General features: G+C 42.2%; 1 protein-coding gene across 1 annotated transcript; it reads left to right on the forward strand.

The window, feature by feature from the left end:
• LOC149321179 (uncharacterized) lies at positions 1-25440 on the forward strand. The gene is made up of 5 exons (XM_089517251.1): positions 1-284; positions 1512-2317; positions 3321-3432; positions 8789-9763; positions 24565-25440. Exons 2-5 carry the CDS (start codon positions 1640-1642, stop codon positions 25257-25259), a joined length of 2460 nt encoding a protein of 819 aa, XP_089373377.1. The 5' UTR covers positions 1-284; positions 1512-1639; the 3' UTR covers positions 25260-25440.
• The last annotated feature ends 216 nt before the right edge of the window (positions 25441-25656 follow it).

Consider the following 25656-nt stretch of genomic DNA (forward strand, 5'->3'; position numbering starts at 1 on the left):
CTTTGAAAATATCCTACAGCCTTGGCAGGAAAGGAAAAGAAAAGAAGGTGCAACTTGCAAAGGGGATGATGGGTGGAGAAGGGGGTGCCTTGCTGTGATTCAGAGCCCTGATGGTTCATGCAGGAAAGAAGGGTGTTAACTGCTTTGGAAAAGAAGACCATCAGGAGGAAAGCAAAGGCTGCAGAAGGATCTAGCTGGAGGATCTCCAGCTCTTCACATTAGATCCCAGGATCTATCCAGCTGGGTTATCCTGCATCCCATCCTAGGGAGGGGAAGAGAACAAGGTAATTTGAAAACAGAAAAACCTGTTGGGGAGGAATTATTGATTCAGATGTCCTTCACTCCAAGGCTGGGAAGAATTTGCTTTTATGGACTGCAGGGTCTGGGAGCTGCAGTCCAAAAAAGAGGGGCTTTTCGAAAGTCCAGGCTGACCAGATGTCCTCACCACAAAGGAGGACAAGGCACTGCAAAATGTAAAGCATTCAAGGGGAAACTGTAGGGCATGACTAAATAAAAAACGAAAACACTTATAGGAGATGGGGAATTTATCCCATGAACATCCTGCAAAAATCACGTAATTACGTGTAACAATTTCACATGAAGTCGTACAAAACTCACCATTAAAGTGATCAGAAAGAAGCATTAACACACATCGTTTTACTTTTGAGATTTCAGCGACAATGCATTTCGGATATCATTTTATTTGCACAATTGCGTGTGATAATCATTTGCGCAATCACTCACCATTTCCGTTCATTTGAGGGATGTTTTAAACGCTCTTTAATCTCTTTAATGTCAAAATCAGCCAGTGTGATAAACCCCATAGAAATATAAACTTGTTCTTCTCAGTCATGCTCAAAATGGAAGACATTTTGGAATTCTTCCTCAACAGAAGGTTGAAATGCAGGAAAAGGAGGATGTGTGTTATCCTGCCAAAGTCTCATATTCAGACCACAGGCTGAGTCTCCCTTATTCGAAATACTTGGGATCAGAAGTGTTTGGGATTTCAGATTTTTTCCCCCAGATTTTACAATATTTGCATGTACATAATGAGATATTGTAGAGATGGGAGGCATGTTTAAACATAACATTCATATATGTTTCGTATACACCTCATACACATAGACTCAAGGTCATTTTATATTTGTTGCTCTGTGCCTTCAAGGTATTTCCAAGCTATGGTGATCCTAAGGCGAATCTATCATGAAGGTTTCTTGGCAAGTTTAATCAGAGATGGTTTGCCATTGCCATCCTCTGAGGCTGAGAGAGAGTGACTTGCCCAAGAGGACTAAAATTACTTCCATTCTCCATATTTTATGCACAAATACAGTTGATGTATGCGATATTTGATCATTTCTGTAGCTTTGCTAAGATTTTATGCGCCATCATAACAGTGGTGTGCTGACATTTGAAAAACTGGTTCACATTTTTAGCCATATCTTGGGTTGATGTCCTATTTCTGCTTGAACTGCAGCCCTTTGCACTGATTAAAAACTGGATTTCATTTGTAGTTCCAGGAGTATAGACAGGAATGCAAATGGAAGATCATTAGCCAACAGAAGCCAAAAGTGAAGCACAACTGGAGGAGGTTGAAGGGGACCCTCCTGCTATCCAGGTTAGAACTGCTGAAGAGATTCCAATGGAGACAGACCCACAAGAAGCTAAACAGACACTAGGTGAAGCAGTTCCACAAAAGGCTCAACAAGTACCTGATAAGAAAGTTTTGCAAGAGACCATCCAGGCATCAGGTGAACAAGTAGAACAGTTGCAGGAATCCCAGCAACAACAGCAGGATTTCCAGAAGCCTCCAAAGGCCCGAAGGAAATCACTGGTGCCCACCCGATGGGACTATACCAATACATTTCAGACATCCTTCAAAAGAATAGCTGATGTAATCCACTGGACTAGACAGGAACGGTTGACCCAAACCTTGCCAAACCTCACTAGAGAAACCACTCAGGTGTATAAAAGCCTAGGACCCAGTGGGCCCCAAGTGAAGGAAGAGTTAGCAGACAAGGACACTGTGCCTCTAGATATATGGCGCCAGCGGTTCAGGCAGTTCTGCTATCTAGAAGCAGAGGGACCCCGAGAGGTCTGCAGCCAACTCCAGGAACTTTGCAATCAATGGCTGCAGCCAGAGAGACATACCAAGGAGCAAATTCTGGAGCTGGTGATCTTGGAGCAATTCTTGGCTATACTGCCCACAGAAATGCAAATCTGGGTCAGGAAGCAGGGAGCAGAGACCTGCACCCAAGCTGTGGCCTTGGCAGAGGTTTTCTCATGGAAGCTGCAGGAAAATGAGAGATGGGATCAGCAGGTAAGACTGTTTATTAAACCCTGGAAAACCTAACGAAAAGAAGAGCTTAGAAAGTAATGTTTAAGAATAATAAATATGATGACTTGATGAAGTCATCCCTACCCTTGACATCATCCTACCAGAACTCATCTTACCACAGCTCAGTTGTGGATAGCTTCAGCATGCTATTATATACATTAAAAATTCAGATGAATACAAATTGTTTAATATATATTAGATATTTTATCACACAACTTGGCTTATTATGATAGGGTATATATTATAGCAGAAGAATTAGTTTAAAATGGGATAATAGGATATCAGAGAGTTCCTAGCTTAATTAGTCAAGGTGGAGGAGGAAGTTATGTTTCTGGGGATGTATGAAGAGTATTAAAGGTAAAAAAGAAAAATGAGAGATTGATTGATTGACTGATAAATGAGACAGGACGTGAAATGGAAAATGCATTTATAAATGTACACCACTCTTGTTTTGCTTTTGTTTCACCATTAATGTTCTGTCTCAATTTTATTTGTATGAAATTGTATGGATGTATTATGTAATATATATATATATATATATATATATATATATATATATATATGTTGTTGTTTTTTAAAAAGAGAGAGACAATAACCTTCCATGACCTGAATGGAAATGAAAAAAATGTAGATATAGGTTCTGTTCATATACAGTATGTCCATTGCCAACCATGGAGATGCTACTGTTATGGACTACAGTGCCCATAACCTCAAGCCAGCACTTACCATGCTAATTGGGGGAATTCTGGAAGCTGTAGTCCAGAAAATAGTTTTCCCAAGGTCTGGTCCATTGGAAATATAATTTCTGCTCTCTTCTAGAAGATTAACCGAGTTGGGATAGCAGTTTAGTAGTCTTGTCTCAGTGATTGTAATAGGGGTGTTAGCCAGAACAGGGGCTGTTCTGTTGCGAGGTGGGGAGGATAGAAAATGATTTGCCATTCCAGACCTGTCACTGATCTGAATCTTGTCTGTGCCTTTGATTCAGGTGCCAGGGCCTTTGGAAAAAGTGGCTGTTAATTTCTCCAAGGCGGACTCCTTGAAGATGCAGCTGTATATGGTAGCCATGCAAGAGGGTGAAAGGATAGCCAGTTTACTGGGTAAGGATTTTCTCTCTGCCTAGATTGCATTACAAAAAGTATCAAGCAGGAATTGAGGATACCTCAATTAATACATTCTCTGATAGTGAAGCTCCTTTTTTGCATACTCTTTTTAACACCTGCCCAGGACACCCTTTTTCTCCTTTTCATCTGTCTAGCTGGAAGCTTTTTGGATGACATCTCCCAGTTGCATCATGTAGATGTTAAAAAGCATAGGAGACAGTATTGACCACTGTGGAATCCCATAGGCTAATGGCCAAAATAGTCTCTGTTTGGGAATGCTCAGCACTGCAAAGCGATGCTCCCAAGTCCCATAGCAGCCAAATGACCCAGAAGGGTATCAGATGTTGCTGAAAGATACAGAAGGACAAACAGGGACTCACTCCCCTGTCCAGCTATTGGTGTCAGTCATCCACCAAGACAGCCAAGGCTGTTTCTGTTCCATAATCAGGCCTCAACCTTGACTGGAATGGGTCCAGGTAATCTGTTTCAGATGCCTGCATGTTGTTTCAGTCCTTAGTAAAGGTGTTATACTGGGAAACATATCTTTTGCAGACAGGCTCCTCCTCCTGGGATTAGTCAGTGGCAATATGGAGATTTTCAAGATCCAGGAAATTTGAAGTCCATTTGCATCTCAGCAGGGACCCCTACTTTACAATCCAATATGTCTCCATTCCAGTGATGTCACAAGCCTTTTTGCAAGAGAGAACAATGGATTCCTCAAGAAGTCACCAGGTTTTTGCATCAGGGGCATTTTGGTGGTGTAGAGGTAAAACATGTGAATTCAATCTAAATTTAAGAAGGAAAAAATTGTTTTACCATGGTTGAAATCCCAGTCTATGAACCACTCTGCATGGTTCCCCTGTTGCAGCTACAATGTAGTATCTCACAATACAGAAAACATGTAGGGGTAGCTGTGTTGGCCATTTAACAAATTCAAACAAAAATCCATCAGTGATACCTTTACTGGCCAGCCAAAATGCACAATATACTTGTTGCAAGCTTTTGAACGCCCCATGGTCTTCTTCATCAGGCAAGAAGTTACAAACCAAACAGGAGAGAACAAACAAACAATTGGAAATGTTAGTCAGATGCCTCCATGTTGTTTCAGTCCTTAGTAAAGATGTTATGATGGGGAGGATATATTTTGCAGGCAGGCTCCTCCTCCTTTTGGCCAGGCAGCAATAGGGAGGTTTTCAGTTTCAGTTAGCCAGGTTTCAGATATCCATGCAAGGTCAACTTGTTTGTCTGGGATCAAGTCCTGAATTGTACAGCTGGCATTAAACAGCAGTACTTTGTGGTCTGATGGGGTTCTTCTAGAGTAGCCAGAAATCTGTTGGTTTTGGATGATGAACCAGAAGGAGGAACAGCCACAGGATTTGTTAAATGGCCAACACAGCTACCCCTGCTTCTTCTACACTGATTGTTCTACCTCCAGCACCATAAATCCTCCTACTCATTATGACTGAAATGGCAGCACCTCTTGTTTTTTTCTGAACACAAATTTGACTGACCAGCAATACAGAACAAATAAATTATAATAAACAAGCCCACAGATCTGCTTTTAGCCTGAAGAGTGCCCAACACTTAGCCAAAGCTGACCTCATGGGATTCTACTGAGTAGAAGTTCCATTTTCTTATTTAGAGCAAACATGGAGCATGTATTGGTTTTATTTTATTTTTCTTGCCCTCCCTTCCTCCGCTTTCCTTCACTGAACTATACCTGTGTTACTATTTCACTGGAAAGCTAGGATTTGGAATGTTACACTGATTGAGAAGATACTTGTTTAAGAACAAAGGAAAATAACCAATAATACAAGAAGTCCTTGTATCAGTTTATTAGGTATGCAAATAAGAATGCTGATTTTTGCTCTCTTCTATTTTTGCCTTCTTCTCTTGTAACTGTAAATTGATAAAGTATGTAGTCTGCATAGATCTCTTGTCTTGCATGCTCCTTTGTGTTAAAATTCTCCAATTTTAAAAATATATATATTTGAATTTTAATCCTAAATATTCTAATCAGATAAATAATTTACCTTTTCTTAAGTGCTGGGGTTGGGAGGAAAGTTTAAATAAATACCTGGGCTTATGTATCTCCAGTGGTGTCTAGTGGCTTCCAGGAATTCACTCTGGCTTTTAGTCACAAACTAAAAGACTTATCCAGGGTGCTGAGCATATTTTGTGGATTGGGTCCAGCACCTTGAATAGCTTTGTAAAAGTTGATAACTAAAATGTGGAATGACTTCACTGCCCTACAGACATGGAAGTCACAAGCTACTAGTCCTTGCTTCACTTTGAGACTTCCAAAATACTTCAGGGTAAGGACAGCTTGCACTGTTCACCTTGACCTACACTTCTGTTAGGGCACTGGCTGCTCAATGGCATGAAAGGTTGCATCAAGCTGTAACACAGGGCTAGGCAACTGCCTGAGGTATCTGCCCTGAAACTCCCTAGCCTCCCCTCTTGTCACCTGGAAACTGGTGGGCATCATTGGCTCTAGTGGACACCCTCTTCCTCAGTTAACTAGCTCACATAGCTACATAGAATCATAGAATCATAGAATCGTAGAGTTGGAAGAGACCACTAGGGCCATCCAGTCCAACCCCCTGCCATGCAGGAAATCCAATTCAAAGCATCCCTGACAGATGGCCATCCAGCCTCTGTTTAAAGACCTCCAAGGAAGGAGACTCTATCACCCTCCGAGGGAGTGCATTCCACTGTCGAACAGCCCTTACTGTCAGGAAGTTCCTCCTAATGTTCAGGTGGAATCTCTTTTCCTGTAGCTTGCATCCATTGTTCCAGGTCCTGTTCTCTGGAGCAGCAGAAAACAAGCTTGCTCCCTCTTCAATATGACATCCTTTCAAATATTTAAACAGGGCTATCATATCACCTCTTAACCTTCTTTTCTCCAGGCTAAACATCCCCAGCTCCCTAAGTCGTTCCTCATAGGGCATGGTTTCCAGACCCTTCACCATTTTTGTCGCCCTCCTTTGGACACGCTCCAGTTTCTCAATGTCCTTTCTGAATTGTGGTGCCCAGAACTGGACACAATATTCTAGGTGGGGCCTGACCAGAGCGGAATACAGTGGCACTATTACTTCTCTTGATCTAGACACTATACTTCTATTGATGCAGCCTAAAATAGCATTGGCCTTTTTAGCTGCCGCATCACACTGTTCACTCATGTTCAACTTGTGGTCTACTTGGACTCCTAGATCCCTTTCACACGTAGTTTCATTCAGCCAGGTGTCCCCCATCCTATATCTGTGCATTTTATTTTTCCGCCCTAAGTGCAATACCTTACATTTCTCTGTGTTGAATTTCATTTTGTTAGCTTTGGCCCAGCTTTCTAGTCTATTCAGGTCATTTTGAATCTTGATCCTGTCCTCTGGGGTATTAGCTATTCCCCCTAATTTGGTGTCATCTGCAAATTTGATAAGTATGCTCCCAATTCTGTCATCCAGGTCATTGATAAAGATGTTGAATAGCACTGGGCCCAGGACAGAGCCCTGTGGGACCCCACTGGTCACTTCTCTCCAGGATGAAAAGGAGCCATTGTTGAGCACCCTTTGGGTTCGGCCGGTCAACCAATTACAGATCCATTTAACAGTTCCTTTGTCTAGCCCACATTTTACAAGCTTGTTTGCAAGAATGTCATGGGAAACCTTGTCAAAGGCCTTACTGAAATCAAGATATACTATATCCACAGCATTCCCTTCATCTACCAAGCTGGTAATTTTGTCAAAGAAAGAGATTAGATTTGTCTGGCATGACTTGTTTCTCTGAAACCCATGTTGACTTTTTGTGATTATGGCATTGCCTTCTAGATGTTCACAGACTCTCTGTTTAATGATCTGCTCCAGAATCTTTCCTGGTATTGATGTCAGACTAACTGGACGATAATTGTTGGGATCCTCTTTTTTCCCCTTTTTGAAGATGGGGGACAATGTTTGCCCTTCGCCAGTCTGCTGGGATCTCTCCTGTTCTCCAGGAGTTTTCAAATATGATTGCCAATGGCTCCGATATTACTTTTGCCAGTTCTTTTAATACCCTTGGATGGAGTTCATCTGGTCCCGGAGACTTAAATTCATTTAGATTAACAAGGTGTTCCTCTACTATCTCTTTACTTATTCTGTGCTGAAATTCCCCTATTCTGTCCTCTGCTCCATTATCCTCAGGTTGAGCACCCTTTGCCTTTTCTGAGAAGACTGAGGCAAAGAAGGTGTTGAGTAATTCTGCCTTTTCTCTGTCTTCTGTTAGCATTTTGCCATCTTCTCCACGCAGTGGTCCTACCGTTTCCTACCATTTCCTTCTTCTTCCTTTTGCTGCGGACATATCCAAAAAAGCCCTTTTTATTGTTCTTAACCTCTCTAGCAAGCCTGAGTTCATTCTGCGCTTTAGCTTTTCTGACTTTACCCCTACACATGCCTGCTATTTCTTTGAATTCCTTTTTTGTGATTTCCCCCTTTTTCCATTTCTTATACATGTTCCTCTGCAGCCCCTCTCCAAATGATGTCAGGAAATGACCTGATGCCACTTCCAGTCACCATTTTGAGGAGGACATCAGGTTGTCATTTTGATAGGAACTAATGAAGAAAATAGATGTATCTGAGGATAGAACAGAGTTCTGGGGTACCGTGTGGTAATAGGGTAGGGGCATTTTCATGTTTACATGCGTTAGGCTGCTGTCTGCATGATATGGGGGCAAAAAAATTGGATTGGGGGCTTTGGGAGACTGGTAAGAGGTTCATGGGCTATTGTCTTGTGTACATGGCCCAAAAAGGGAGATTTGAAATGAAGTGATAGTGGTTGGGGCACTGTACATGTAATGCTAGGGTTGTATAATTGCCAGGTTGGATATTTCTAGTAGTCTGCCTTTCCTTGAATGGAGATAGTGATGCTGTTGAATTTAGTAAGAGGAAACCTGGGAGCAATGAGGCTGGACATCCTGGGAGGTCAACATCTAGGGGCAAAGAAGTGTTCTTGCCATGGCCACCCTGGGCCATTTTAAGGCCAGGAGAGGCTTTTTCTAAAACAGGAAACTATTTTATAAATCTATTTAATAAAAAGGCCTTTGCTCAATTTAAAATGGCATGGAAATGGCAAAAAATGACAAAAATGCCCAACACCCGATAGAGAAGATTTTGGAGCATTTAAAGGTGAAAAAATACTTTGAAAAAAAATATTTTTGACCTCTGAGGAGCCTGTAGGTCACAGTACCAACCCTAGAGCTGCAAGCAGCACACAGACCATGCTTTACAAACCTTTGTCTTAAATATTCTGTTTGCAAAATATATATTATACCACTGAGCTACTGTTTTGCCATGTAAATTCACTTGACAACTGTTTATTCCAGCAGGAAATGACCAAAGGAATGAGAACGAGGAAGGGAATCTTCTGGAAAGACTGGAGGAAGTGGAACAGGACCGGATGTCTCTGCAAAGGCCAAAGGGGAATGTCTGTCTCTTTTCCAAGATAGGAGAAAAAACTGGGAGTAAGTTAGCAGCTGAAAAGACGATCTTCCAGTGTCCTGAGGTGGAAGAGACATCTGGAATTCAGCAGGCACCGGAGCAGCAGCATTGGGAAAACATTCCAAAGCAGACAACAAAAAAGGCCTTTCATTGTGAAGGCAAGAAAACATTAAATGAAAGCACTTTGTGTGATGGACTGATGGTGAGCAAGAGGAAAAAGACTGATGTGGACAGTGGGAAATGCTCCAGCCAGAGTGCTGATCCACTGAAAAGCTTGAATGTGCAGGCAGGAAAGAAGCCATACCGATGCTCGTACTGTGGTAAAATCTTCAACCATGCTTCAGCCCATTTGGTGCATGAGAGAATCCACACGGGAGAGAAACCATTCAGTTGCATGGAATGTGGGCAGAGTTTCAGTCGGAGATCCCACCTTACCAGACACTACAGAATCCACACAGGCGAGAAACCATACATGTGCTCAGAGTGTGGGAAGAATTTCAGTCGGAGATCACACCTTACCGAACATGAGAGAACCCACACGGGAGAGAAGCCATTTGCCTGCTCCATCTGTGGGAAAAGCTTCAATTATCGTTCACTCCTTAAGGAACACGCAAGGATCCACACAGGAGAGAAGCCATATAAATGCTCAGACTGTGGGAAACGTTTCAACCGGAGAGAAAGTTTTATCATCCATGAGAGAACCCACACAGGAGAGAAACCCTACGAGTGCCTAGATTGTGGGAAAAGATTCAGTCAACGATCAAACATTACTGCCCATGGGGAAAAACACACAGGAGAGGGAAAACATAAGTGCTCAGAGTGTGGGAAAAGCTTTTGCAATTCTACTGGCCTCCTTAAACATCAGAAAAGCCACATGGCAGAAAAGCTATCGTATGCATGCTAGTATTAATTGTAGGTAGAAGAACTTCTGTTCGGTGATTTTGCTTTCCTGTATGTATGAACAGTATCATTTATACAGGGAAAATAACACAAGGCATGGTCCTTGCAGGACTGAACCATTTCAGATTGAAAGTGGAAGCTCACGTGAATTGAATGCATATGAAAAGCTAGCATTTCAGGAAGTGAAATTTTAGCCTGTCTTTCTCCCTGATATACTAGGTATTTATATGCAAGGATTTTTAATTAGCAAGGCAATTCCAATATATATTTCTCACATTTATTCTGAAATACCACATCCTGCTGAGGCTTGTATCAAATGGTGTGTGTTTGTATTGTTTTCAATCAGCTCTTACAGAACGAGTCACAGAGGAAAACCCTGTAAAATATCTGACTCGTTCTGTTGGTGAAGGTTTTGTTCTGAGTTCAGACCTATAATCTGTGAAATGTGGGAAGAAATCAAAGTAGAAGTGCTCAAATTTTAAATTGTCAGTGTGAGGTCAAAGTTAGTAATACGTTTTAAAACACAAGTTCAGATCTTGCAACCCAGGTATGTTTCACTGTAAACTGTGGAAGGTGAAGATCTGTCTTTGTATTTTTAAACTAGGCACTAGAAAAACATATAATGAATGTATACAGCTATCTGGGTATTCTTCTGAGTTTATGCACATGTACCTTCATGAGGTTATCTAACAAACATACGATCTTAGTACAGTCTTCATTTGAGGATGATTCAGTATCCACAGAGTGTCTTTGCTCTGCAGTTTATAAGGGAGTGGCAAGGATGGGAGCAATTCTTTGCTTCAGACAGCAATGTTTTTCATTTGTGAAAGCCATTAGCCCATGTTTCCTCTCCACTTTATTTGTTTTTAGGTCCAGCATCCATTCCCCCCTCCACTTTGCTAAATCAGAGTGAACCTGCACTGTAGAAATAATGCTGTTTGACATGACTTTAACTGCCTTTACTCCATTCCACATAATCCTGATATTTATAGTTTTTTGAGGTACTAGCATTCCTTGGCAGAGAAGGCTAAAGACCTTGCAAAACTACAAATCCCAGGATTCCACAGGATGGAGCTACAAGAGATGATAATGTTCTATTGAATGGTGGTGTATATTTTTATAATACTTTGTCCAGGAATGATCTCTACCCTCCCTGCATCATTCAAACTCTCTTCAGGCAATTGAACCGCATGCAGTAGGAACTGCATGAAAAGAAAGGTGGTGCCACCTGCCCTCATTATCCATGCTTTGCAGGGGAGGCCTGAAGTGGGAAACTATATGGCCATCCAGATGTTGGACCATAACTCCCAGCTTTCCTTACCATTGGTTACACTGGCTAGGATTAATGGGAGTTACAAAGCTAAAATGGCCAGGTGAAATAAGGAACAGAGCTTCTCTCACTTTAGTGCATGGGTAGGCAACCTTTTTGAGCCGGGGGCCGGGTTGCTGTCCCTCAGACAACTGGGGGGCCGGAGCCAAAAAATAAATAAATATTTTTTTTAAAAAAATTAAATAAATAAATAAACCAGGACAAAATTTTCAAATGGTGGACACTTTTTTAAAAAAAAGTGGAGGACACGTGAAAAAATTTGCTGATTTTTAAACAAATGTTAATATAAATGCATGTTTCTGAGGCTTCTATAGATAATTGCCTCTGCACGCAAGAGGCCAAAGGCCCCGGCGGCAATTGGCGGCAGGACCGGGCTGGGGCCGGTCCCAAGGCCTCGCTGGGCCGCATCCGGCCCGCGGGCCGCAGGTTGCCTACCCCTGCTTTAGTGGTTGTGTGGAAGAGGGAATTTTAGTCATGTAACACCCACTTAAATTCCCTCTTTGTCATAATAACTAAAAGGAGAGAAGCCCTGTTCTTTATTTCACCTGGCAACTACACAAAGCCCAGCTCATTACTGTTCATCTAACATCATCCTGTCATAGTATTTAACCTGATAACATAGGAGTGGGAAGGCTTCAAGCGACTTGTGAGATTGTCTTCATTTCTTCCAGCAAGACCTTAAGAGCCACCAACTGGCACATAGCACAAAAGAAACAACATATATTTCACTGGGACCATAAAGAGAAATATATTTATTGCAGAATGAAATTTTCTGGACTTTCATGGCCTGCCTTATTAGATATATGAAGTTGGCTATCTATATTTCACAGAACCTCACACTACAATAAATTTGCTAGCTTGAAAGTGACACAGGACTCCTTGGTTTTGCTGGAGTGGGCTTACTTATACACCCTTTTGAAAGTGATACAAAAGATGCATACTACATATTAAAGAAGTCTGTGTCCAGGAATGTGTATTTGAGTACCAATATTGAACAAAGATTATAGTCCTTCAGCATAAAAAAAATCAAATTCCAGTTACTTTATTTCTTAATTAAGTCAAGTTGAATCCTATTTTGGGAGAAAAGCTGAATACTGGACCCGTACAGACAAGCCAAAATAAAGCTGCTTCAGGTCACTTTGGAGGTATGCTGTTTAAATGATGCATGCGTCCTAAGAGGCCGGAAGCCGTACCAAAGCCATGCTCCAGTCCTAAGGACTGGAGCACAACTCTCAGACTCTTAAGATGCATGTGTCGTTTAAACAGCATACCTCCAAAGTGACCCAAAGCAGCTTTATTTTGGCCTATCTGTACGGGCCCACTAATTCAATAAATAAATTTCAGCAGTATTATTATTCTAGGGTAAGCAGAGAAGTCACTTTATGGTTACTGTTGTTAAGTCATTTATTGACTGAACCCCTTGCTGATCTACTAGAAATTTGCCCAAGACCTATCAGCAGATTAAGATCTACTTCCTTCCCCATCCATGCCCCATATTAGTAGTAGTTGTGTGACTATATTTCAGGGGAAAGCAAATGTAGCCTTTAAGATTTTATTTTTATTATAGCTTCCACAGTCCTTAAGTATTGGTTATGCTGGCTAAGGTAAATAGGAGTTGCAATTTTTGAAAAAAATACCCATTCCTGTTATACATAGCAAGAAAAAGAACTCAAATGTCCATTTCATCCTATAAAAAGGTGGTCACAGCTATTTTATTTCTATTTTAGGTGTGAAACAGATCACCCCGAAAGTGTGGGCTGGTGGCGGTCAGTTTTCCTGTGGAGGGACGCCACAGCAGCCAAACTGCCCAGCGTTCCTCCGCCCCAAAAAGAACCCTGAAAAAACAGGTTCTTTTTTGGACACTGCTCACATGTCATGAATGCACCATTGGTGCATTTGTGATGTAAGTGACACGCTGCACATTGCTTACATCAAGATGGTGGCGGCAGCATGTTTCAGAGTTCGGGGCCTAAAATTGTATGTCTTGCCTTTTTCACACATACACCAAGAACCATGTGTGAAGTTTTCTACTCTGGAAGGAAATAAATCACAAAAACACTTCCTATAACTTTAGAATTAACTGGTTCAGAGCCCAGGATTTATTTTCGATTATTCCAGAATGAGCAGACTTCAGTTTATGGTTTCCAATACTGGAAAAGAAAGTTACTTACCTCGGTGGTTTGGATGTCTTAAAACATTGTTGACTAAAGATCTTTTCAGTAATCTATAAATATAGCGAGATCTTGTAGCACCTTGAGACTCACCGAAAGAAAGAAATTAGCAGCATGAGCTTTGGTAGACTTCAGTCTACTTCCTCAGATGCATCTGAGGAAGTAGATTGAAGTCTATGAAAGCTCATGCTGCTAGCTTTTTTCTTTCAGAGAGTCTCAAAGGTGCAACAAGATTATGTACTGATTCAACAGACTGACATGGATCTATCTTTGAAATCTACAAACATAGTTACAGAAGGAGAGGTGGCATATTCTTCTATAAACTTTGCAGTTACATCTTATATGCCTTGAGGTAATCTTTTACCTCTTCCTTACATAAGGTGCCTGCTTTCACCCTTTACACTCTAAGTATATAAGGGCTAGGGTCGCAAGTGCCTCCCTCTTATTAATTCAGTATATTAGTATGTTTATTTTTGCGACAAATAAACAGTAACTTTATTGAGTAACATTTAGTAAGAAAGTGGCTTTGGTAAAAACAGTTCCAACTTAGTGTGGTTACTTTAAAATAACACTTGCAGGCTTCTCACAGTCAGGAAACAAAATCTGCCCAGTGACTCATGTGAACTATTTATTTACTGTAATACATTGTGTTTACATGTTAAAAATATATCTGGTTATAATTACATTGCTGCACCATACACTGGTGGACAAAGGCCATGACCATTTGCTATAAAAGTAACTACAAAAAAAAGGGGGGGAATTGAAAGCTACCTGGCTGCTAACTGCATTACAGTTACCATAATTCAGGGTATTCCAGTATTTGTGAATGGGCTACTTGAGGACACAATGCAAATGTTGAAAGGGGTCCCCCCCCTTAATAACAGCACAATGGACAAATGAAAGGAATCATTTGAATGTATATTCAGTCAAGGGTTTGTGGGTAGTAAAGTACAAATTTAAGCATTATCAATTGCAAGCCAGCAAGGCCTTGTAACCCAGATAAGTTAATCAGTATCAAAGCTGGAAGAGACCACAAGGGCTATCTGCCATGCAGAAGCACACAATCAAAGCCCTCCCTGTGACAGATGGCCATCTAGCCTCTGTTTAAAAGCCTCCAAAGAAGGAGATTCCCATCACTTTCAGAGGGATTGTGTTCCACTGTCAAACAGCTCTTACTGTTAGGAAGTTCCTCCAAATTGTTAGGTGGAATCTCTTTTCCTGTAGTTTGAATCCATTCCTCCATGAAAAATACTGTTGAATATATAATAAAATACAGTATATGTAATGTAGTATGAGAGACAGTGTGGTGTAGTGGTTTGAGCATTGGACTATGACTCTGGAGTCCATGGCCTGCTCAGCCATAAAACCCACTGGGTGGCCTTGGGTAAGTCACACTCTCTCAGCCTCAGAGGATGGCAATGGCAGACCTGCTCTGAAGAAACATGCCAAATAAAGCCCATGGCAGATTAGCCTTTGGGTTGCCCTTAAATCGGAAACCACTTGAAGAAGTCAGACAACAACAGCTGTAAATAACTCCCATGAAATGAATTTATTTTTGTTTTAGTGTTTTTAATCTTTTAATTTGGTAACACGCTCCATTTTTCTTGAGAATGTGCTAAATTTTGTGGGGCCTTGTCCTCCTCTGTGGCTAACACAGGGTGACCAGGCGTCCTCTTTTTCCAAGACAAGTCCTACATTCCAACCTTCTGTCCAGGAGTTCTAAAATGCCCTCCATTTTGAGCAGGACTAAGAAGCACAAATATATATTTTTATAGCTGGGCTGCAGAATGAACTGTGTTTGACTCTCCTTTCACTGCCATGGCTCAGTGCTATAGAATTTGTAGTTTGTTTGATTTGTAGTTGTGGAACCAGAGCTGTCTGAGAGAGGAGGCTAGATAATCTCACAAAACTGCAAATCTCACAATTCTATAGCACTGAGCTTTGGTAGTTAAAGCAGTGGAAACCTGGATTATTTTTGCAGTGCAGTTTATAATTTGTTTTTATTTATTTATATACCGCTATTCCAAAGATCATAGCGGTGAACAGCAAGTAAGCTAATTAGCAAGTAAGCTAATTTGCCCCCAACAATCTGGGTACTCATTTTAGCGACCTCGGAAGGATGCAGGCCTGAGTCAAGCTTGGGCCCTTTTGCTGGTCTTGAACTCGCAACCTTGTGGTTTCGAGTGAATGGCTGCAGTACAGGCATTTAACCACTGCGCCACCAGGGCTCCAATAATAATTTGTTTTATTTATATACCGCTATTCCAAAGATCATAGCGGTGAACATCAAGTAAGCTAATTAGCAAGTAAGCTAATTTTCCCCCAACAGTCTGGGTACTCATTTTAGCGACCTCGGAAGGATGCAGGCCTGAGTCAAGCTTGGGCCCTTTTGCTGGTCTTGAACTCGCAACCTTGTGGTTTCGAGTGAATGGCTGCAGTACAGGCATTTAACCACTGCGCCACCAGGGCTCCAATAATAATTTGTTTTATTTATATACCGCTATTCCAAAGATCATAGCGGTGAACAGCAAGTAAGCTAATTAGCAAGTAAGCTAATTTGCCCCCAACAGTCTGGGTACTCATTTTAGCGACCTCGGAAGGATGCAAGCCTGAGTCAAGCTTGGGCCCTTTTGCTGGTCTTGAACTCGCAACCTTGTGGTTTCAAGTGAATGGCTGCAGTACAGGCATTTAACCACTGCGCCAAAATGTTTTCAGCTTTTAGTCATGTCCTCCGTACTATTTATTGGGAATGTAGGTACATTTTGTGGTGCCATGTCAACCTGGACCATTTCTGCAGTGGATGCACCTTATGAATGTTTAGAGCTTTTATATAGTCATTTCTTTTGAATGTGGTACATTCTGCAGTGCCTTGTCTTCCTTTGCAGTTAGGGCATCTTAAGGTCTAGCACTGTCAACCTGGACCACTTCTGCAGTGCGGACGCACCTTATGAGTGTTTCCAGCTTTTATTTAGTCGTGTCCTCCATACGTTTTTATGAGGAATGTGGTACATTTTGCAGTGCCTTGTCCTCCTTTGTGGTTAGGAGGTCTTAGGGTTTAGTGCTGTCACCATTCCTGGACCATTCCTGGAGTGTGGAAGCACCTTGTGAGTGTTTAGAGCTTTTCTTTAGTCATGTCCTTCCTATTATTTCCTGGGACTGTGGTACATTTTGGGGTGCCTTGTTGTCATCCTGGACCATTCCTGCAGTGTGGAGTCTTTCCAGAGTTTATTTAGTGGTGGCCTCCATCCTTTTTATGGGGCTAGGGCTTCTGGTCCCTCTGACCGCCTGGGTTTCTTTCTTGGAGGGCCTCATCTTGTGCCAAGGCCAGCAGCAGCAGACCCCTCTCCCTCAAAATGTCGGCCTCTTCTTGCCCTGCCTCCTCCTCCTCCTCCTCCTCCTCTTCCTCCCCGGATGCAATGGCCCCTCTGGCATCCGGAGGGGAAGGAGGGAGGGAGGGAAGGAGGCCAAGCTGCGGATTTCCCAGCAGCTCCACGGCCAAAGAGAGAGAGAGAGAGGCAGAGAAGAAAGGAAGAGAAGAAAGGAGGACAAGGCAGAAAGAAAGGAGCTGTCCAGAGAAGGCAAGCAACCCAGAACAAAAGGAGGCTGGCTCCCTTGGAGTGGCTTCTGTGGAGTGACTGTAAGCCCTGGGCTCCTGTTGTTAACTGTCCTTTATCTCTCAGCTGCTGCTGCTGCTGCTGCTCTAAGGGCGAGGTCGCTGAGGCTTTCCAGGCCCAGAGGAGAGAGAGCCAGAGGAGGGATCTGGTCCGGACCCAAGAGAGGACTCAGCAAGGGCTTGAGGCCCACTCTTTGGTAAAGGGGGGGGGGGGGTTCTTCTGAGGGGTCCTTTGTGGAGGGAAGGAATGGCGAATGGAGGCCGCTTTGTTGCACTGGGAGGCGCCCCAGAGAGGAGAGAAATCTCTGCAGCTGCAGCCAAGGTTTGGTTTTCTCTTCGGGGGAGAAGGGCTTAGCCCTGTCCTGGCCCCCAAAAGGCTCCCCTTGGGCTCCCTGTGCCAAGGAGCAGGGCCTCACTGCCCCAGGGAGCCGAAAGGAGGAGGGCGCCAGCCCCAGAAGAGCTGGAGACTTGGAGAGAAACCCTGGAGAGGAGGGGAAAGCTCTGCTGCTCAGTCAGGGCTGCCAATGGAGGCCTTTGGGAGGGTCTCCTGGAGAGAAGGTTGACAAGGAGGAGGACATGCCCTGGACGTTTGGTCCCCTGTCCTTAGGCAGGACGTCCCCAAGACAAAAGGGAGGACAGGAATACAGAGGTATATTCATGCTTCTTAGTTATGGGATTCCTCCTAGAGAGAAGGTTGAAACGTAGGACCTGTCCTGGGGCAAAAGGAGAGGACGTCTGGTTCACCCTGTTCTAATGGCAAAGAGAGACAAGACACTGAGAAATGGGGGGCATTCCAGAAAAATGGGAGGATATGACCAAATTCACACTCGTAGAAAAGATCAATCCATGCTCCTTAGTCCTGCTCCACATTTTGGAATGCCTCCTGGACAGGAGGTTGAAATGTAGGACACCTTGTCCTAACTGCAAAGGGGGCAAGGTGCTGCAAAATATAGGGCATTTAAGAAAAATTGGAGGACATGACCAAATCAAAAGCTAGAGGCACTCTTAGAAATATAAATCCATGCTGCCATTGAGGGCCTTTTGAGCTTCCTCCTGGAGAGAAGCATGGAATGTAGGACATGTCCTGGAAAAGGAGGAGGCCCTCAGGTCACCCTGGGGGTGAGGAAGGCATTTCCCCAAAAGATCAGGAGACTGTGTCCTCTAACCCTTTTCCTTGGAGAGTGCAAGTGCGGTTGGGCATTTGAAGCTATAGTCCTGAAGGATGTCAATCAGGTTAAGGGTGTCAATAAGGAGGCTGCCTTAGGCTGTAAGATGTTATTCATATGTTATTCATATGTTAATATATTAAGATTTTGTTGATATATTAATAAGATCTTATTAATATGTTGTATATTTAACAACAGCAATAACAGAAATTAGATACAAAAGGGCTACAGCTCTGGAGACCGGGATTTGATCCCCAGCTCAGCCATGGAAACCTCAGAGGATGGCAGTGGCAAACCTTCTCTGAACAAATCTTGCTGAGAATACCCCATGAAAGGGTTGCCATAATTTGGAAGTGACTTGAAAGCGCACAACAACAACTTGTAGCCCCCTTGAGACTAATTGAAAGAAAGAAGTTGGTCACTTCTGTGCTTCCTTTACTTCCTTTGTTGTTAACTGCCTTTGAGGGGACCCCACTCCTGGCAACCCTGTGAATGAGGCCTCTCCGAGACCCACCCCCTTCCTCCATTGCTCTGCTCAATCCCTGTGGCTTCAGCCCTGTGGCCTCTTTGATTGAGCCTAACCATCTGGCATGGGGCCTCCCTCTCTTTCTGCTGCCTGCTGCTCTCCCCAGCATCATTGTCTTTTCCAATGATGGCAATTCTGTCTAGCCATCTGGCATCTGGACTCCCTCTCTTTCTGCTAACCTCTACCTTCAAGGGCATTATTGCCTTTTCTAATGAGTCACTTTCTGATGATGTGGCCAAAATATGACAGCCCCAGTTTTATCATCTTGGCTTCCAGGCTTGATTTATTCTAGGACCCATTTTGTTTGTTTTTTTTTGGCTGTCTGTGATATCCTCTGCACTCTTCTCCAGCACCACATCGCTTCCTATCCACTTTCTTCATTGTCCAGCTCTCACATCCATAAATAGTGATGGGGAATACAATGGCTTGGACGGTTCCAACTTTACTTATCAGTTGTATATGTTTACATTTTAAGATATTGTTTAGTTTTTCATGGCTGCCCTTCCCATTCTTAGCCTTCTTATTTCTGCAGTCTCGGTTCTTATCAATTTATGATCCAAGGTACAGGAACTTTTTATCTGTTTCGATTTCCTCATTATCTAGGTTGAACCTATGTAGATCCCCCATGGTCTTTATTTTTGTTTTCCTTATGTTCAGCAGTAAGGACCTTTGCACTTTCTTCTTTTAACCTTCCTTAGTAATTGTTCCAAGTCTGTGATGTATCCTGCTAGTAGTATGGTGTCATCTGCATATCTTGGATTGTTGATGTTCCTTCTTCCTATCTTCACTCCTCCTTCTTTTGAGTTTAACCCTGCTCTTCATATGGTATTTTCTGCATACAAGTTGAACAAGTAGGGTGATAGAATGCAGCCTTGCTTGACCGCATTGCCAATTGGGAATAATAATAATAATAATAATAATAATAATAATATATTTATATCCCGCCCCTTTGAGGTCAATTGGAGCGGCTAAAAGTAATAAAATACAATACATTATACATCAAAATCTACTTCCCTCCCCCCCCTAAAAGTTATTAAATCAATTATAATTAAAACCAACAAATTAAAACAACATCAACACATACACATTATTACAAAACAAATATTCAAATAGAACAGTAGCCTCTTGTCCCAAGTACAGGTTCCTCATCAGGACTATCAAATGTAGTGGCACTCCCATATCTTTACGAGTGTCCCATAGGTTTTTTTTGTGATCTCAAGGGCTTTTTTATAGTCTATAAAGCACATGCTGATTTTCTTCTGCAATTCATTAATGTACTCCATTAACCACAGCATGTTTGCAATGTGGTCCCTAGTGCCTCTTCCTTTTCTGAACTCCATTTGCACCACTGGGATTTCTCTCTCCATATATGATTGGAGTCTATACTACAGAATTTGGAGCATAATTTTGCTTGCATGGGATATTAGTGCTATAATTCTATAGTCGTTGCAGTCTTTCGTATCTCCATTTTTTGTGGATTGGATTGTGTATTGATAATTCTAGAGCTAGAATGGATTCTTGTAGATCTTTCATTATCATTATTTTTGTTTTCTTAATGTTCTACATTAAGCCTACCTTGGCCCTGTCTTCCTTAACTTTTTTCAGTGATTGCTCTAAGTCCTTGTTGGTTTCTGCTTGTAGTCTTGTATTGTCTGCAAATCTTAAGTTGTTACTTCTTTTACTTTACTTTCTGAGGAAGTAGACTCAAATTAGGAAAGCTCATGTTACCAGCTTCTTTCTTTCTGGCGGGATACAAACTGCCATATAGTACGTCTTCTATACGTACTAGGGTTAGGAAGGGGCGGTGCTTCTGCACCCCCCTAACCCTAGTACGTATAGAATACGTACAACATGGCGGCGCTCCTTCCACATGGGGGCCGCCATGTTTACGTACTGGACGCATAGCGTCCAGACGTGTCGCGTCGCCTATGACGTTGCGAATGCGCTAGTGGCGCCTCGCGACGTCATAAAGGCGTCGCAAAAAGAAGCGCCGAAATAGAGCTTCTTTTTTGCTCCACGCGGGAGCCGCGCGGTTTGGCTGCTGTGGCTCCCTCGCGGAGCAAATGGCGCCGGCGGGAGACCGCCGCAAAGCGGCGGTCTATATCCCGCCTCAGTTAGTCTTAAAGGGGCTACAAGTTCCTTTTGCATACTGTACCAATTTCCCACACTAACATGGCTAGGTCTTTGAAAAGAAATTACTGTACTATAATTCAGGCATCCAAAGAAAAAGGCAGTGTTACCAAAATGCAGCCAAAATAAGAGTCCTGGGTGAGAACGATTTTCAGTGTCTCACTCTCTGTAATACTAGAAATTTGGGGTGTAAATCAAAATTGCATAGACAGTAGAATTCTTATAGGGACGTACTTCCTTCATATCTGTCCATAACTATGCCCTTGTAGGGAAGAGTTCTGGGACACCTGTGAACATTTTAATACAAAACAGCCATTTCTTGCTGTGACAGTGTTCTGTAAAGTAGGAGTGGGCAACATACATGCTGCTAGTCATTGCTGGATTGCATCTCCCAGTATCCTGCACAACTTTTAAAATCTTTAATTTATTTATGGTGTATTTATACCACACTCTTCAGCTGTCATAGTGGTTTACAAATGATTAATTTCACTGTTCCTTGCCCTCAGACTTACAGTCTAAAGAAGGCAGAACACACGAGGAAAAAAGAGAATGGTAGTATGGGAGGTGATTAAGTCCATATGCTTCATGTTGATGATTGCAGGGGCTTATAAGGAGTTGAGGTAATGTCTGGAGGGCCACAATTGGCCTGCCTTTGCTTCAGTTAATAGTGAAGGGAAAGTGCCCTAAGGTGCATGCTCACCATTTCTCATAATGGTGTGTGTTTATTAGAAGATAGGGTTGACACGCCATGTAGAAGATAGAAGGGGACCTTTATGCAGATACCTGCCAGGAATTGCCCTGGGTGCCCTTAGACTAATTGCCTCTTCACATCCTACCCTACAGTTGTGAGGTAAAACTAGAGGCAAAGGGTATTGACATGATGGTAGAGGGTGCAAATCTGTACCCATGTGGTTTCTCATTCAGTCCCTTGCATCTTCAACTAAAGGCCTGTTCAGAGTTGGAACTGGTTGTAGTGCCAGGTCTCCTCAAGATTGTATTGATGTCTGACACATATCCCTGCTATACAAAAGCTTTATTGGTGATGAATGATGCAGGTGGTTTACAGCAGAGGAAAACATTAAGTCCTTTAACTGATGGGTTCCACCATTCCTTTGCATCAAGTTTGTAGAATCAGAGCCCTGAACAATACATGTTTACAGTCTGTTCCAGGGCCAGTGCTTCCAGTCCCTGTGGCCTAGATAAATGGAAATTAGGTTGCTCAGTTGTGATCCATCTCCCATCCTTATAGCTATGAGAACTGTACAGGCACATTACTAAAATGAAACTTCCTAGCACAGCCTTTTAAACACAAGGCTGAGTCTCCCTTATCTGAAATGCTTGGGACCCGAAGCATTTTGGATTTTTTTCGATTTTAGAATATTTGCATACATATAAAGAGATATCGCAGAGATGAGACCCGAGTCTAAACATGAAATTTGCTTATGTTTTACAGACACCTTAAACACATAACCTGAAGATAGTTTTATACATAATATTTTAAAATAATTCTGTACAAAGTTTGTGTACACTGAACCACCAGAAAGCAAAGCTGTCACTATCACATCCACCCATGTGGCCAATGCTGGATTTTGGAATTCCAGATAAGGGAAACTCACTAGATAGCTGGTAACATTTGGCCATGATTCAGATAAAAATTCTAGAACTCAACTGCCTGGTGAAAGGAACTGTACTCAGTACAGGACCTTAGGTAACAAGGTCAGAAACTGCTTCTTTCTGGTTGGAGCTTAGAAGAGCCCCTGCCAGCCAGAGCAGAACGCACTGTGCTAAGTGAGCCTTTAAGACCACTTCTCATCTCCAAATTCCTCCGATGTATAATAGGGAAGGCAGAGGAGCCTAGACTCTACTCTGAGCTCTCTGGAAGAAGGGTGGAACGAACATGGAATAAAATAATAAATTTATTGACATTCATAGATATAGCCATGCTAGTGTGTAGAATCCGTATGTAGAGAGCACCTTTGAGACTAACTGAAAGAAATTCGCAGCATGAGTTTTCATAGACTTCGGTCTACTCCTTCAGTCTACTCCAAAAGCATCTGAGGAAGTAGACTTTAGTCTAGGAAAGCTCATGCTGCCAACTTCTTTCTTTCAGTTAGTCTCAAAGGTAGTACAAGATCTCTTTACTTACTAACATTCAGTTCCTGGTTGTATGCTGACAGTTGTGCAACCCACCTTCCCTCCCCAGTGTACCTCTAAAACTCAACAGGCAATTATGCTCTTTTACTTGTACACATCAGTATTTTGTTTTGTTTTGTTTGAGTTACTGGAGATAAAAGAGGGGAGAAAGGTTCTCCGCACCTTCTAATTCCCCTATAGCCCCTGCTTAGTGTTAAGAGTTTTCTGGTGGTAGGTGAGTCTGCTTTCGTTTTCCTAATTTCACTGGCTTTAGGAAAGAAGTCCATCCTGATATTATGAGAAGTGCTAAGAATGCTCAGCCACTGAATGGTCAGCTCATATTTATTCTGATTTCTCTAACACATTTCAATTTCTCCCCTTTTCTGCAGTTGCAAAAACCAGTGTGGCATAGTGGCTAAGAGTATGAACTATCACCCTCTCCTTGTTGAAACATTACCTTGGCTATAACCCTGCTCGTTTTGCAACTAATGTACAATTATTTGGTCTACTTTACAGATTACTGAAGTTATGATTAAAGTATCCTTAACCCTGAACTCATGCTAAGCATTTTTGAGGCTTAGAAACTTGTTGTTTCAGTTTGAAAGTTAGGATTGAAGGGTACACAGTTATGCTTTAGGTACAGATTGAGTAACCCTTATCCAGAATTCTGAAATCTGATATACTCCCAAATCATCCACATGGATGGCTGAGATAATGACAGCTTTGCTTTCTCATGGTTCAGTATACATAAACTTTGTTTCATGCACAAAATTATTTGAAAATATTATGTATAAAATTACCTTTAAGTGTATAAAGTGCATGCAAAACATGCAATTTAATGTTTAGACTTGGGTCCCATCTTCAAAATGTCATATTATGTATATGCAAGTATTCCAGAATCTGAAAAAAATCTGAAATCCAAAAAATTTCTGGCCCAAAACATTTTGGATAAGAGATACTCAGCCTGTACAATTAATGAATGTAAAATGCAAGTATCCCTAAATATATTCCCTTTTCATATGGGGAATCTAGCTCCTCGTGATTTATTTTATTGTTTCCTAAAAAAAAAACCCAATGTATCTTGCTGTCAAATTTTGCCTCCAGTTTTCTAACTTCTTTTTTACAGTTACATGATATGAGTATTGCTTTGCTCCAGCAGGCTGGAGATGATGAGAATGGAAGAGAACCTGATCAAACAGGAGATGATTCAGGAGGAGGAGGAGGAAGATAACCTAATGGTAGACGAGGTGATCATCATAGACGAAGAGGAGATGACTCTGATTAAAGAAGAGGGGATAATTAAAGCAGAAGAAGATGAGATAATTAAAGAGGAAGAAGATGAGATCATTAAAGAGGAAGAAGATGAGTTCATTAAAGAGGAAGAAGAGGAGAACCTGGTAAAAGAGGAAGAGAGTTTTCCACTGGAAAATCATGAGCAGATTGAAGAAAGGGAGTCCTTTCTGGAAGAATATGAAATAAATGTTTTCCAAATTCGTGGAGATGAAGAACCTTTTGACCTTGAGCCTAGTCCTGAAAGCCAAGTATATATTCCAAAGAAGAGACGTTGTAAAGCTCTGCCGCGACAGGGCACTGCAGAGAAACCCAACAAAACCAAAACCCAGAAGCCAGGAAGAATCTATAGGTGTCCTGATTGTGGTAAAATCTTCAAAAGGTGTTCACCCCTTATCAGACACCGAAGAACCCATACTGGGGAGAAGCCATATGTTTGCCGTGTATGCTTGAAGCGCTTCAGTGACAGCTCAGCCCTTGTGAAGCACCACAGGATCCATGCAGGAGAGAAACCTTACACATGCCCTGAGTGCGGGAAAAGCTTTTCCCAAAGCTCAACCCTTATTGCACATCAGAGGATACATACTGGGGAGAAGCCATATAAGTGTCCTGAGTGTGGAAAGAGTTTCAGTGTGAGTTCTAATCTTGTTGCTCATCAGAGAATCCACACAGGAGAAAAGCCTTTTGGATGCCCTGTCTGTCTGAAAGGCTTTCTGGTCAGCTCCCATCTCATCAGACACTTGAGAATACACACAGCAGAAAAGCCTTATATTTGCCGAGAGTGTGGGGAATGTTTCACTCAGAGTTCCCACCTTGTTGTACACAAGAGAATCCATACGGGAGAAAAACCTTACCTGTGTTCTGAGTGTGGGAAGAACTACCGTGGGATCTCAGATTTGATCCAGCATCAGAGGATCCACACAGGAGAGAAGCCCTACAAATGTACAGAGTGTGGGAAATGCTTCAGCCAAAGCTCATGTCTTAAGAAGCACCAGCGAATTCACACAGGAGAGAGACCTTATCTGTGCCTCAGATGTGGGAAAAGGTTTAATCGGAACTCACATCTGACCAGGCATCAGAAAACCCACACTGGGTAATTTTTACAAAATGGTTCCTTGGAGATTCAGCTCCATAATAACAACTACTAGACAAGAGGTAAACATGAGTGTTTCAAATAGTTAATCTTTCCCCATCTTCCAAAAGACCTTTTGTCCCACCACCTCATACCTATACTGTAAAAATATCATAGGAAATAAAGGCCTATTTGCCTTTAATTTTTTATGTGGTTAGTTAAGATCCAGGCTTCTTTTGCCCCTATCTATTTTGTAACTGGATCCTGTAATTTTCCCTAGAGTATCAGTACTCTTTTTATTTTTAGTGCTTGATTACTGCTTTTAATCTTTAGGCCATCCTCTTTCAGAAATGACTCTGAGTTCTTTTATTGGATGTGGATTCTGAGGCTCTCCCAGTGTTCTTCAAAGTTAACCTTCTGAT

This window comes from Sceloporus occidentalis, unplaced genomic scaffold (genome assembly GCF_023333645.1).
Source record: "Sceloporus occidentalis isolate IW3139 unplaced genomic scaffold, rSceOcc1.0.p SCAF_1, whole genome shotgun sequence".
Taxonomy (NCBI): Eukaryota; Metazoa; Chordata; class Lepidosauria; order Squamata; family Phrynosomatidae; genus Sceloporus; species Sceloporus occidentalis.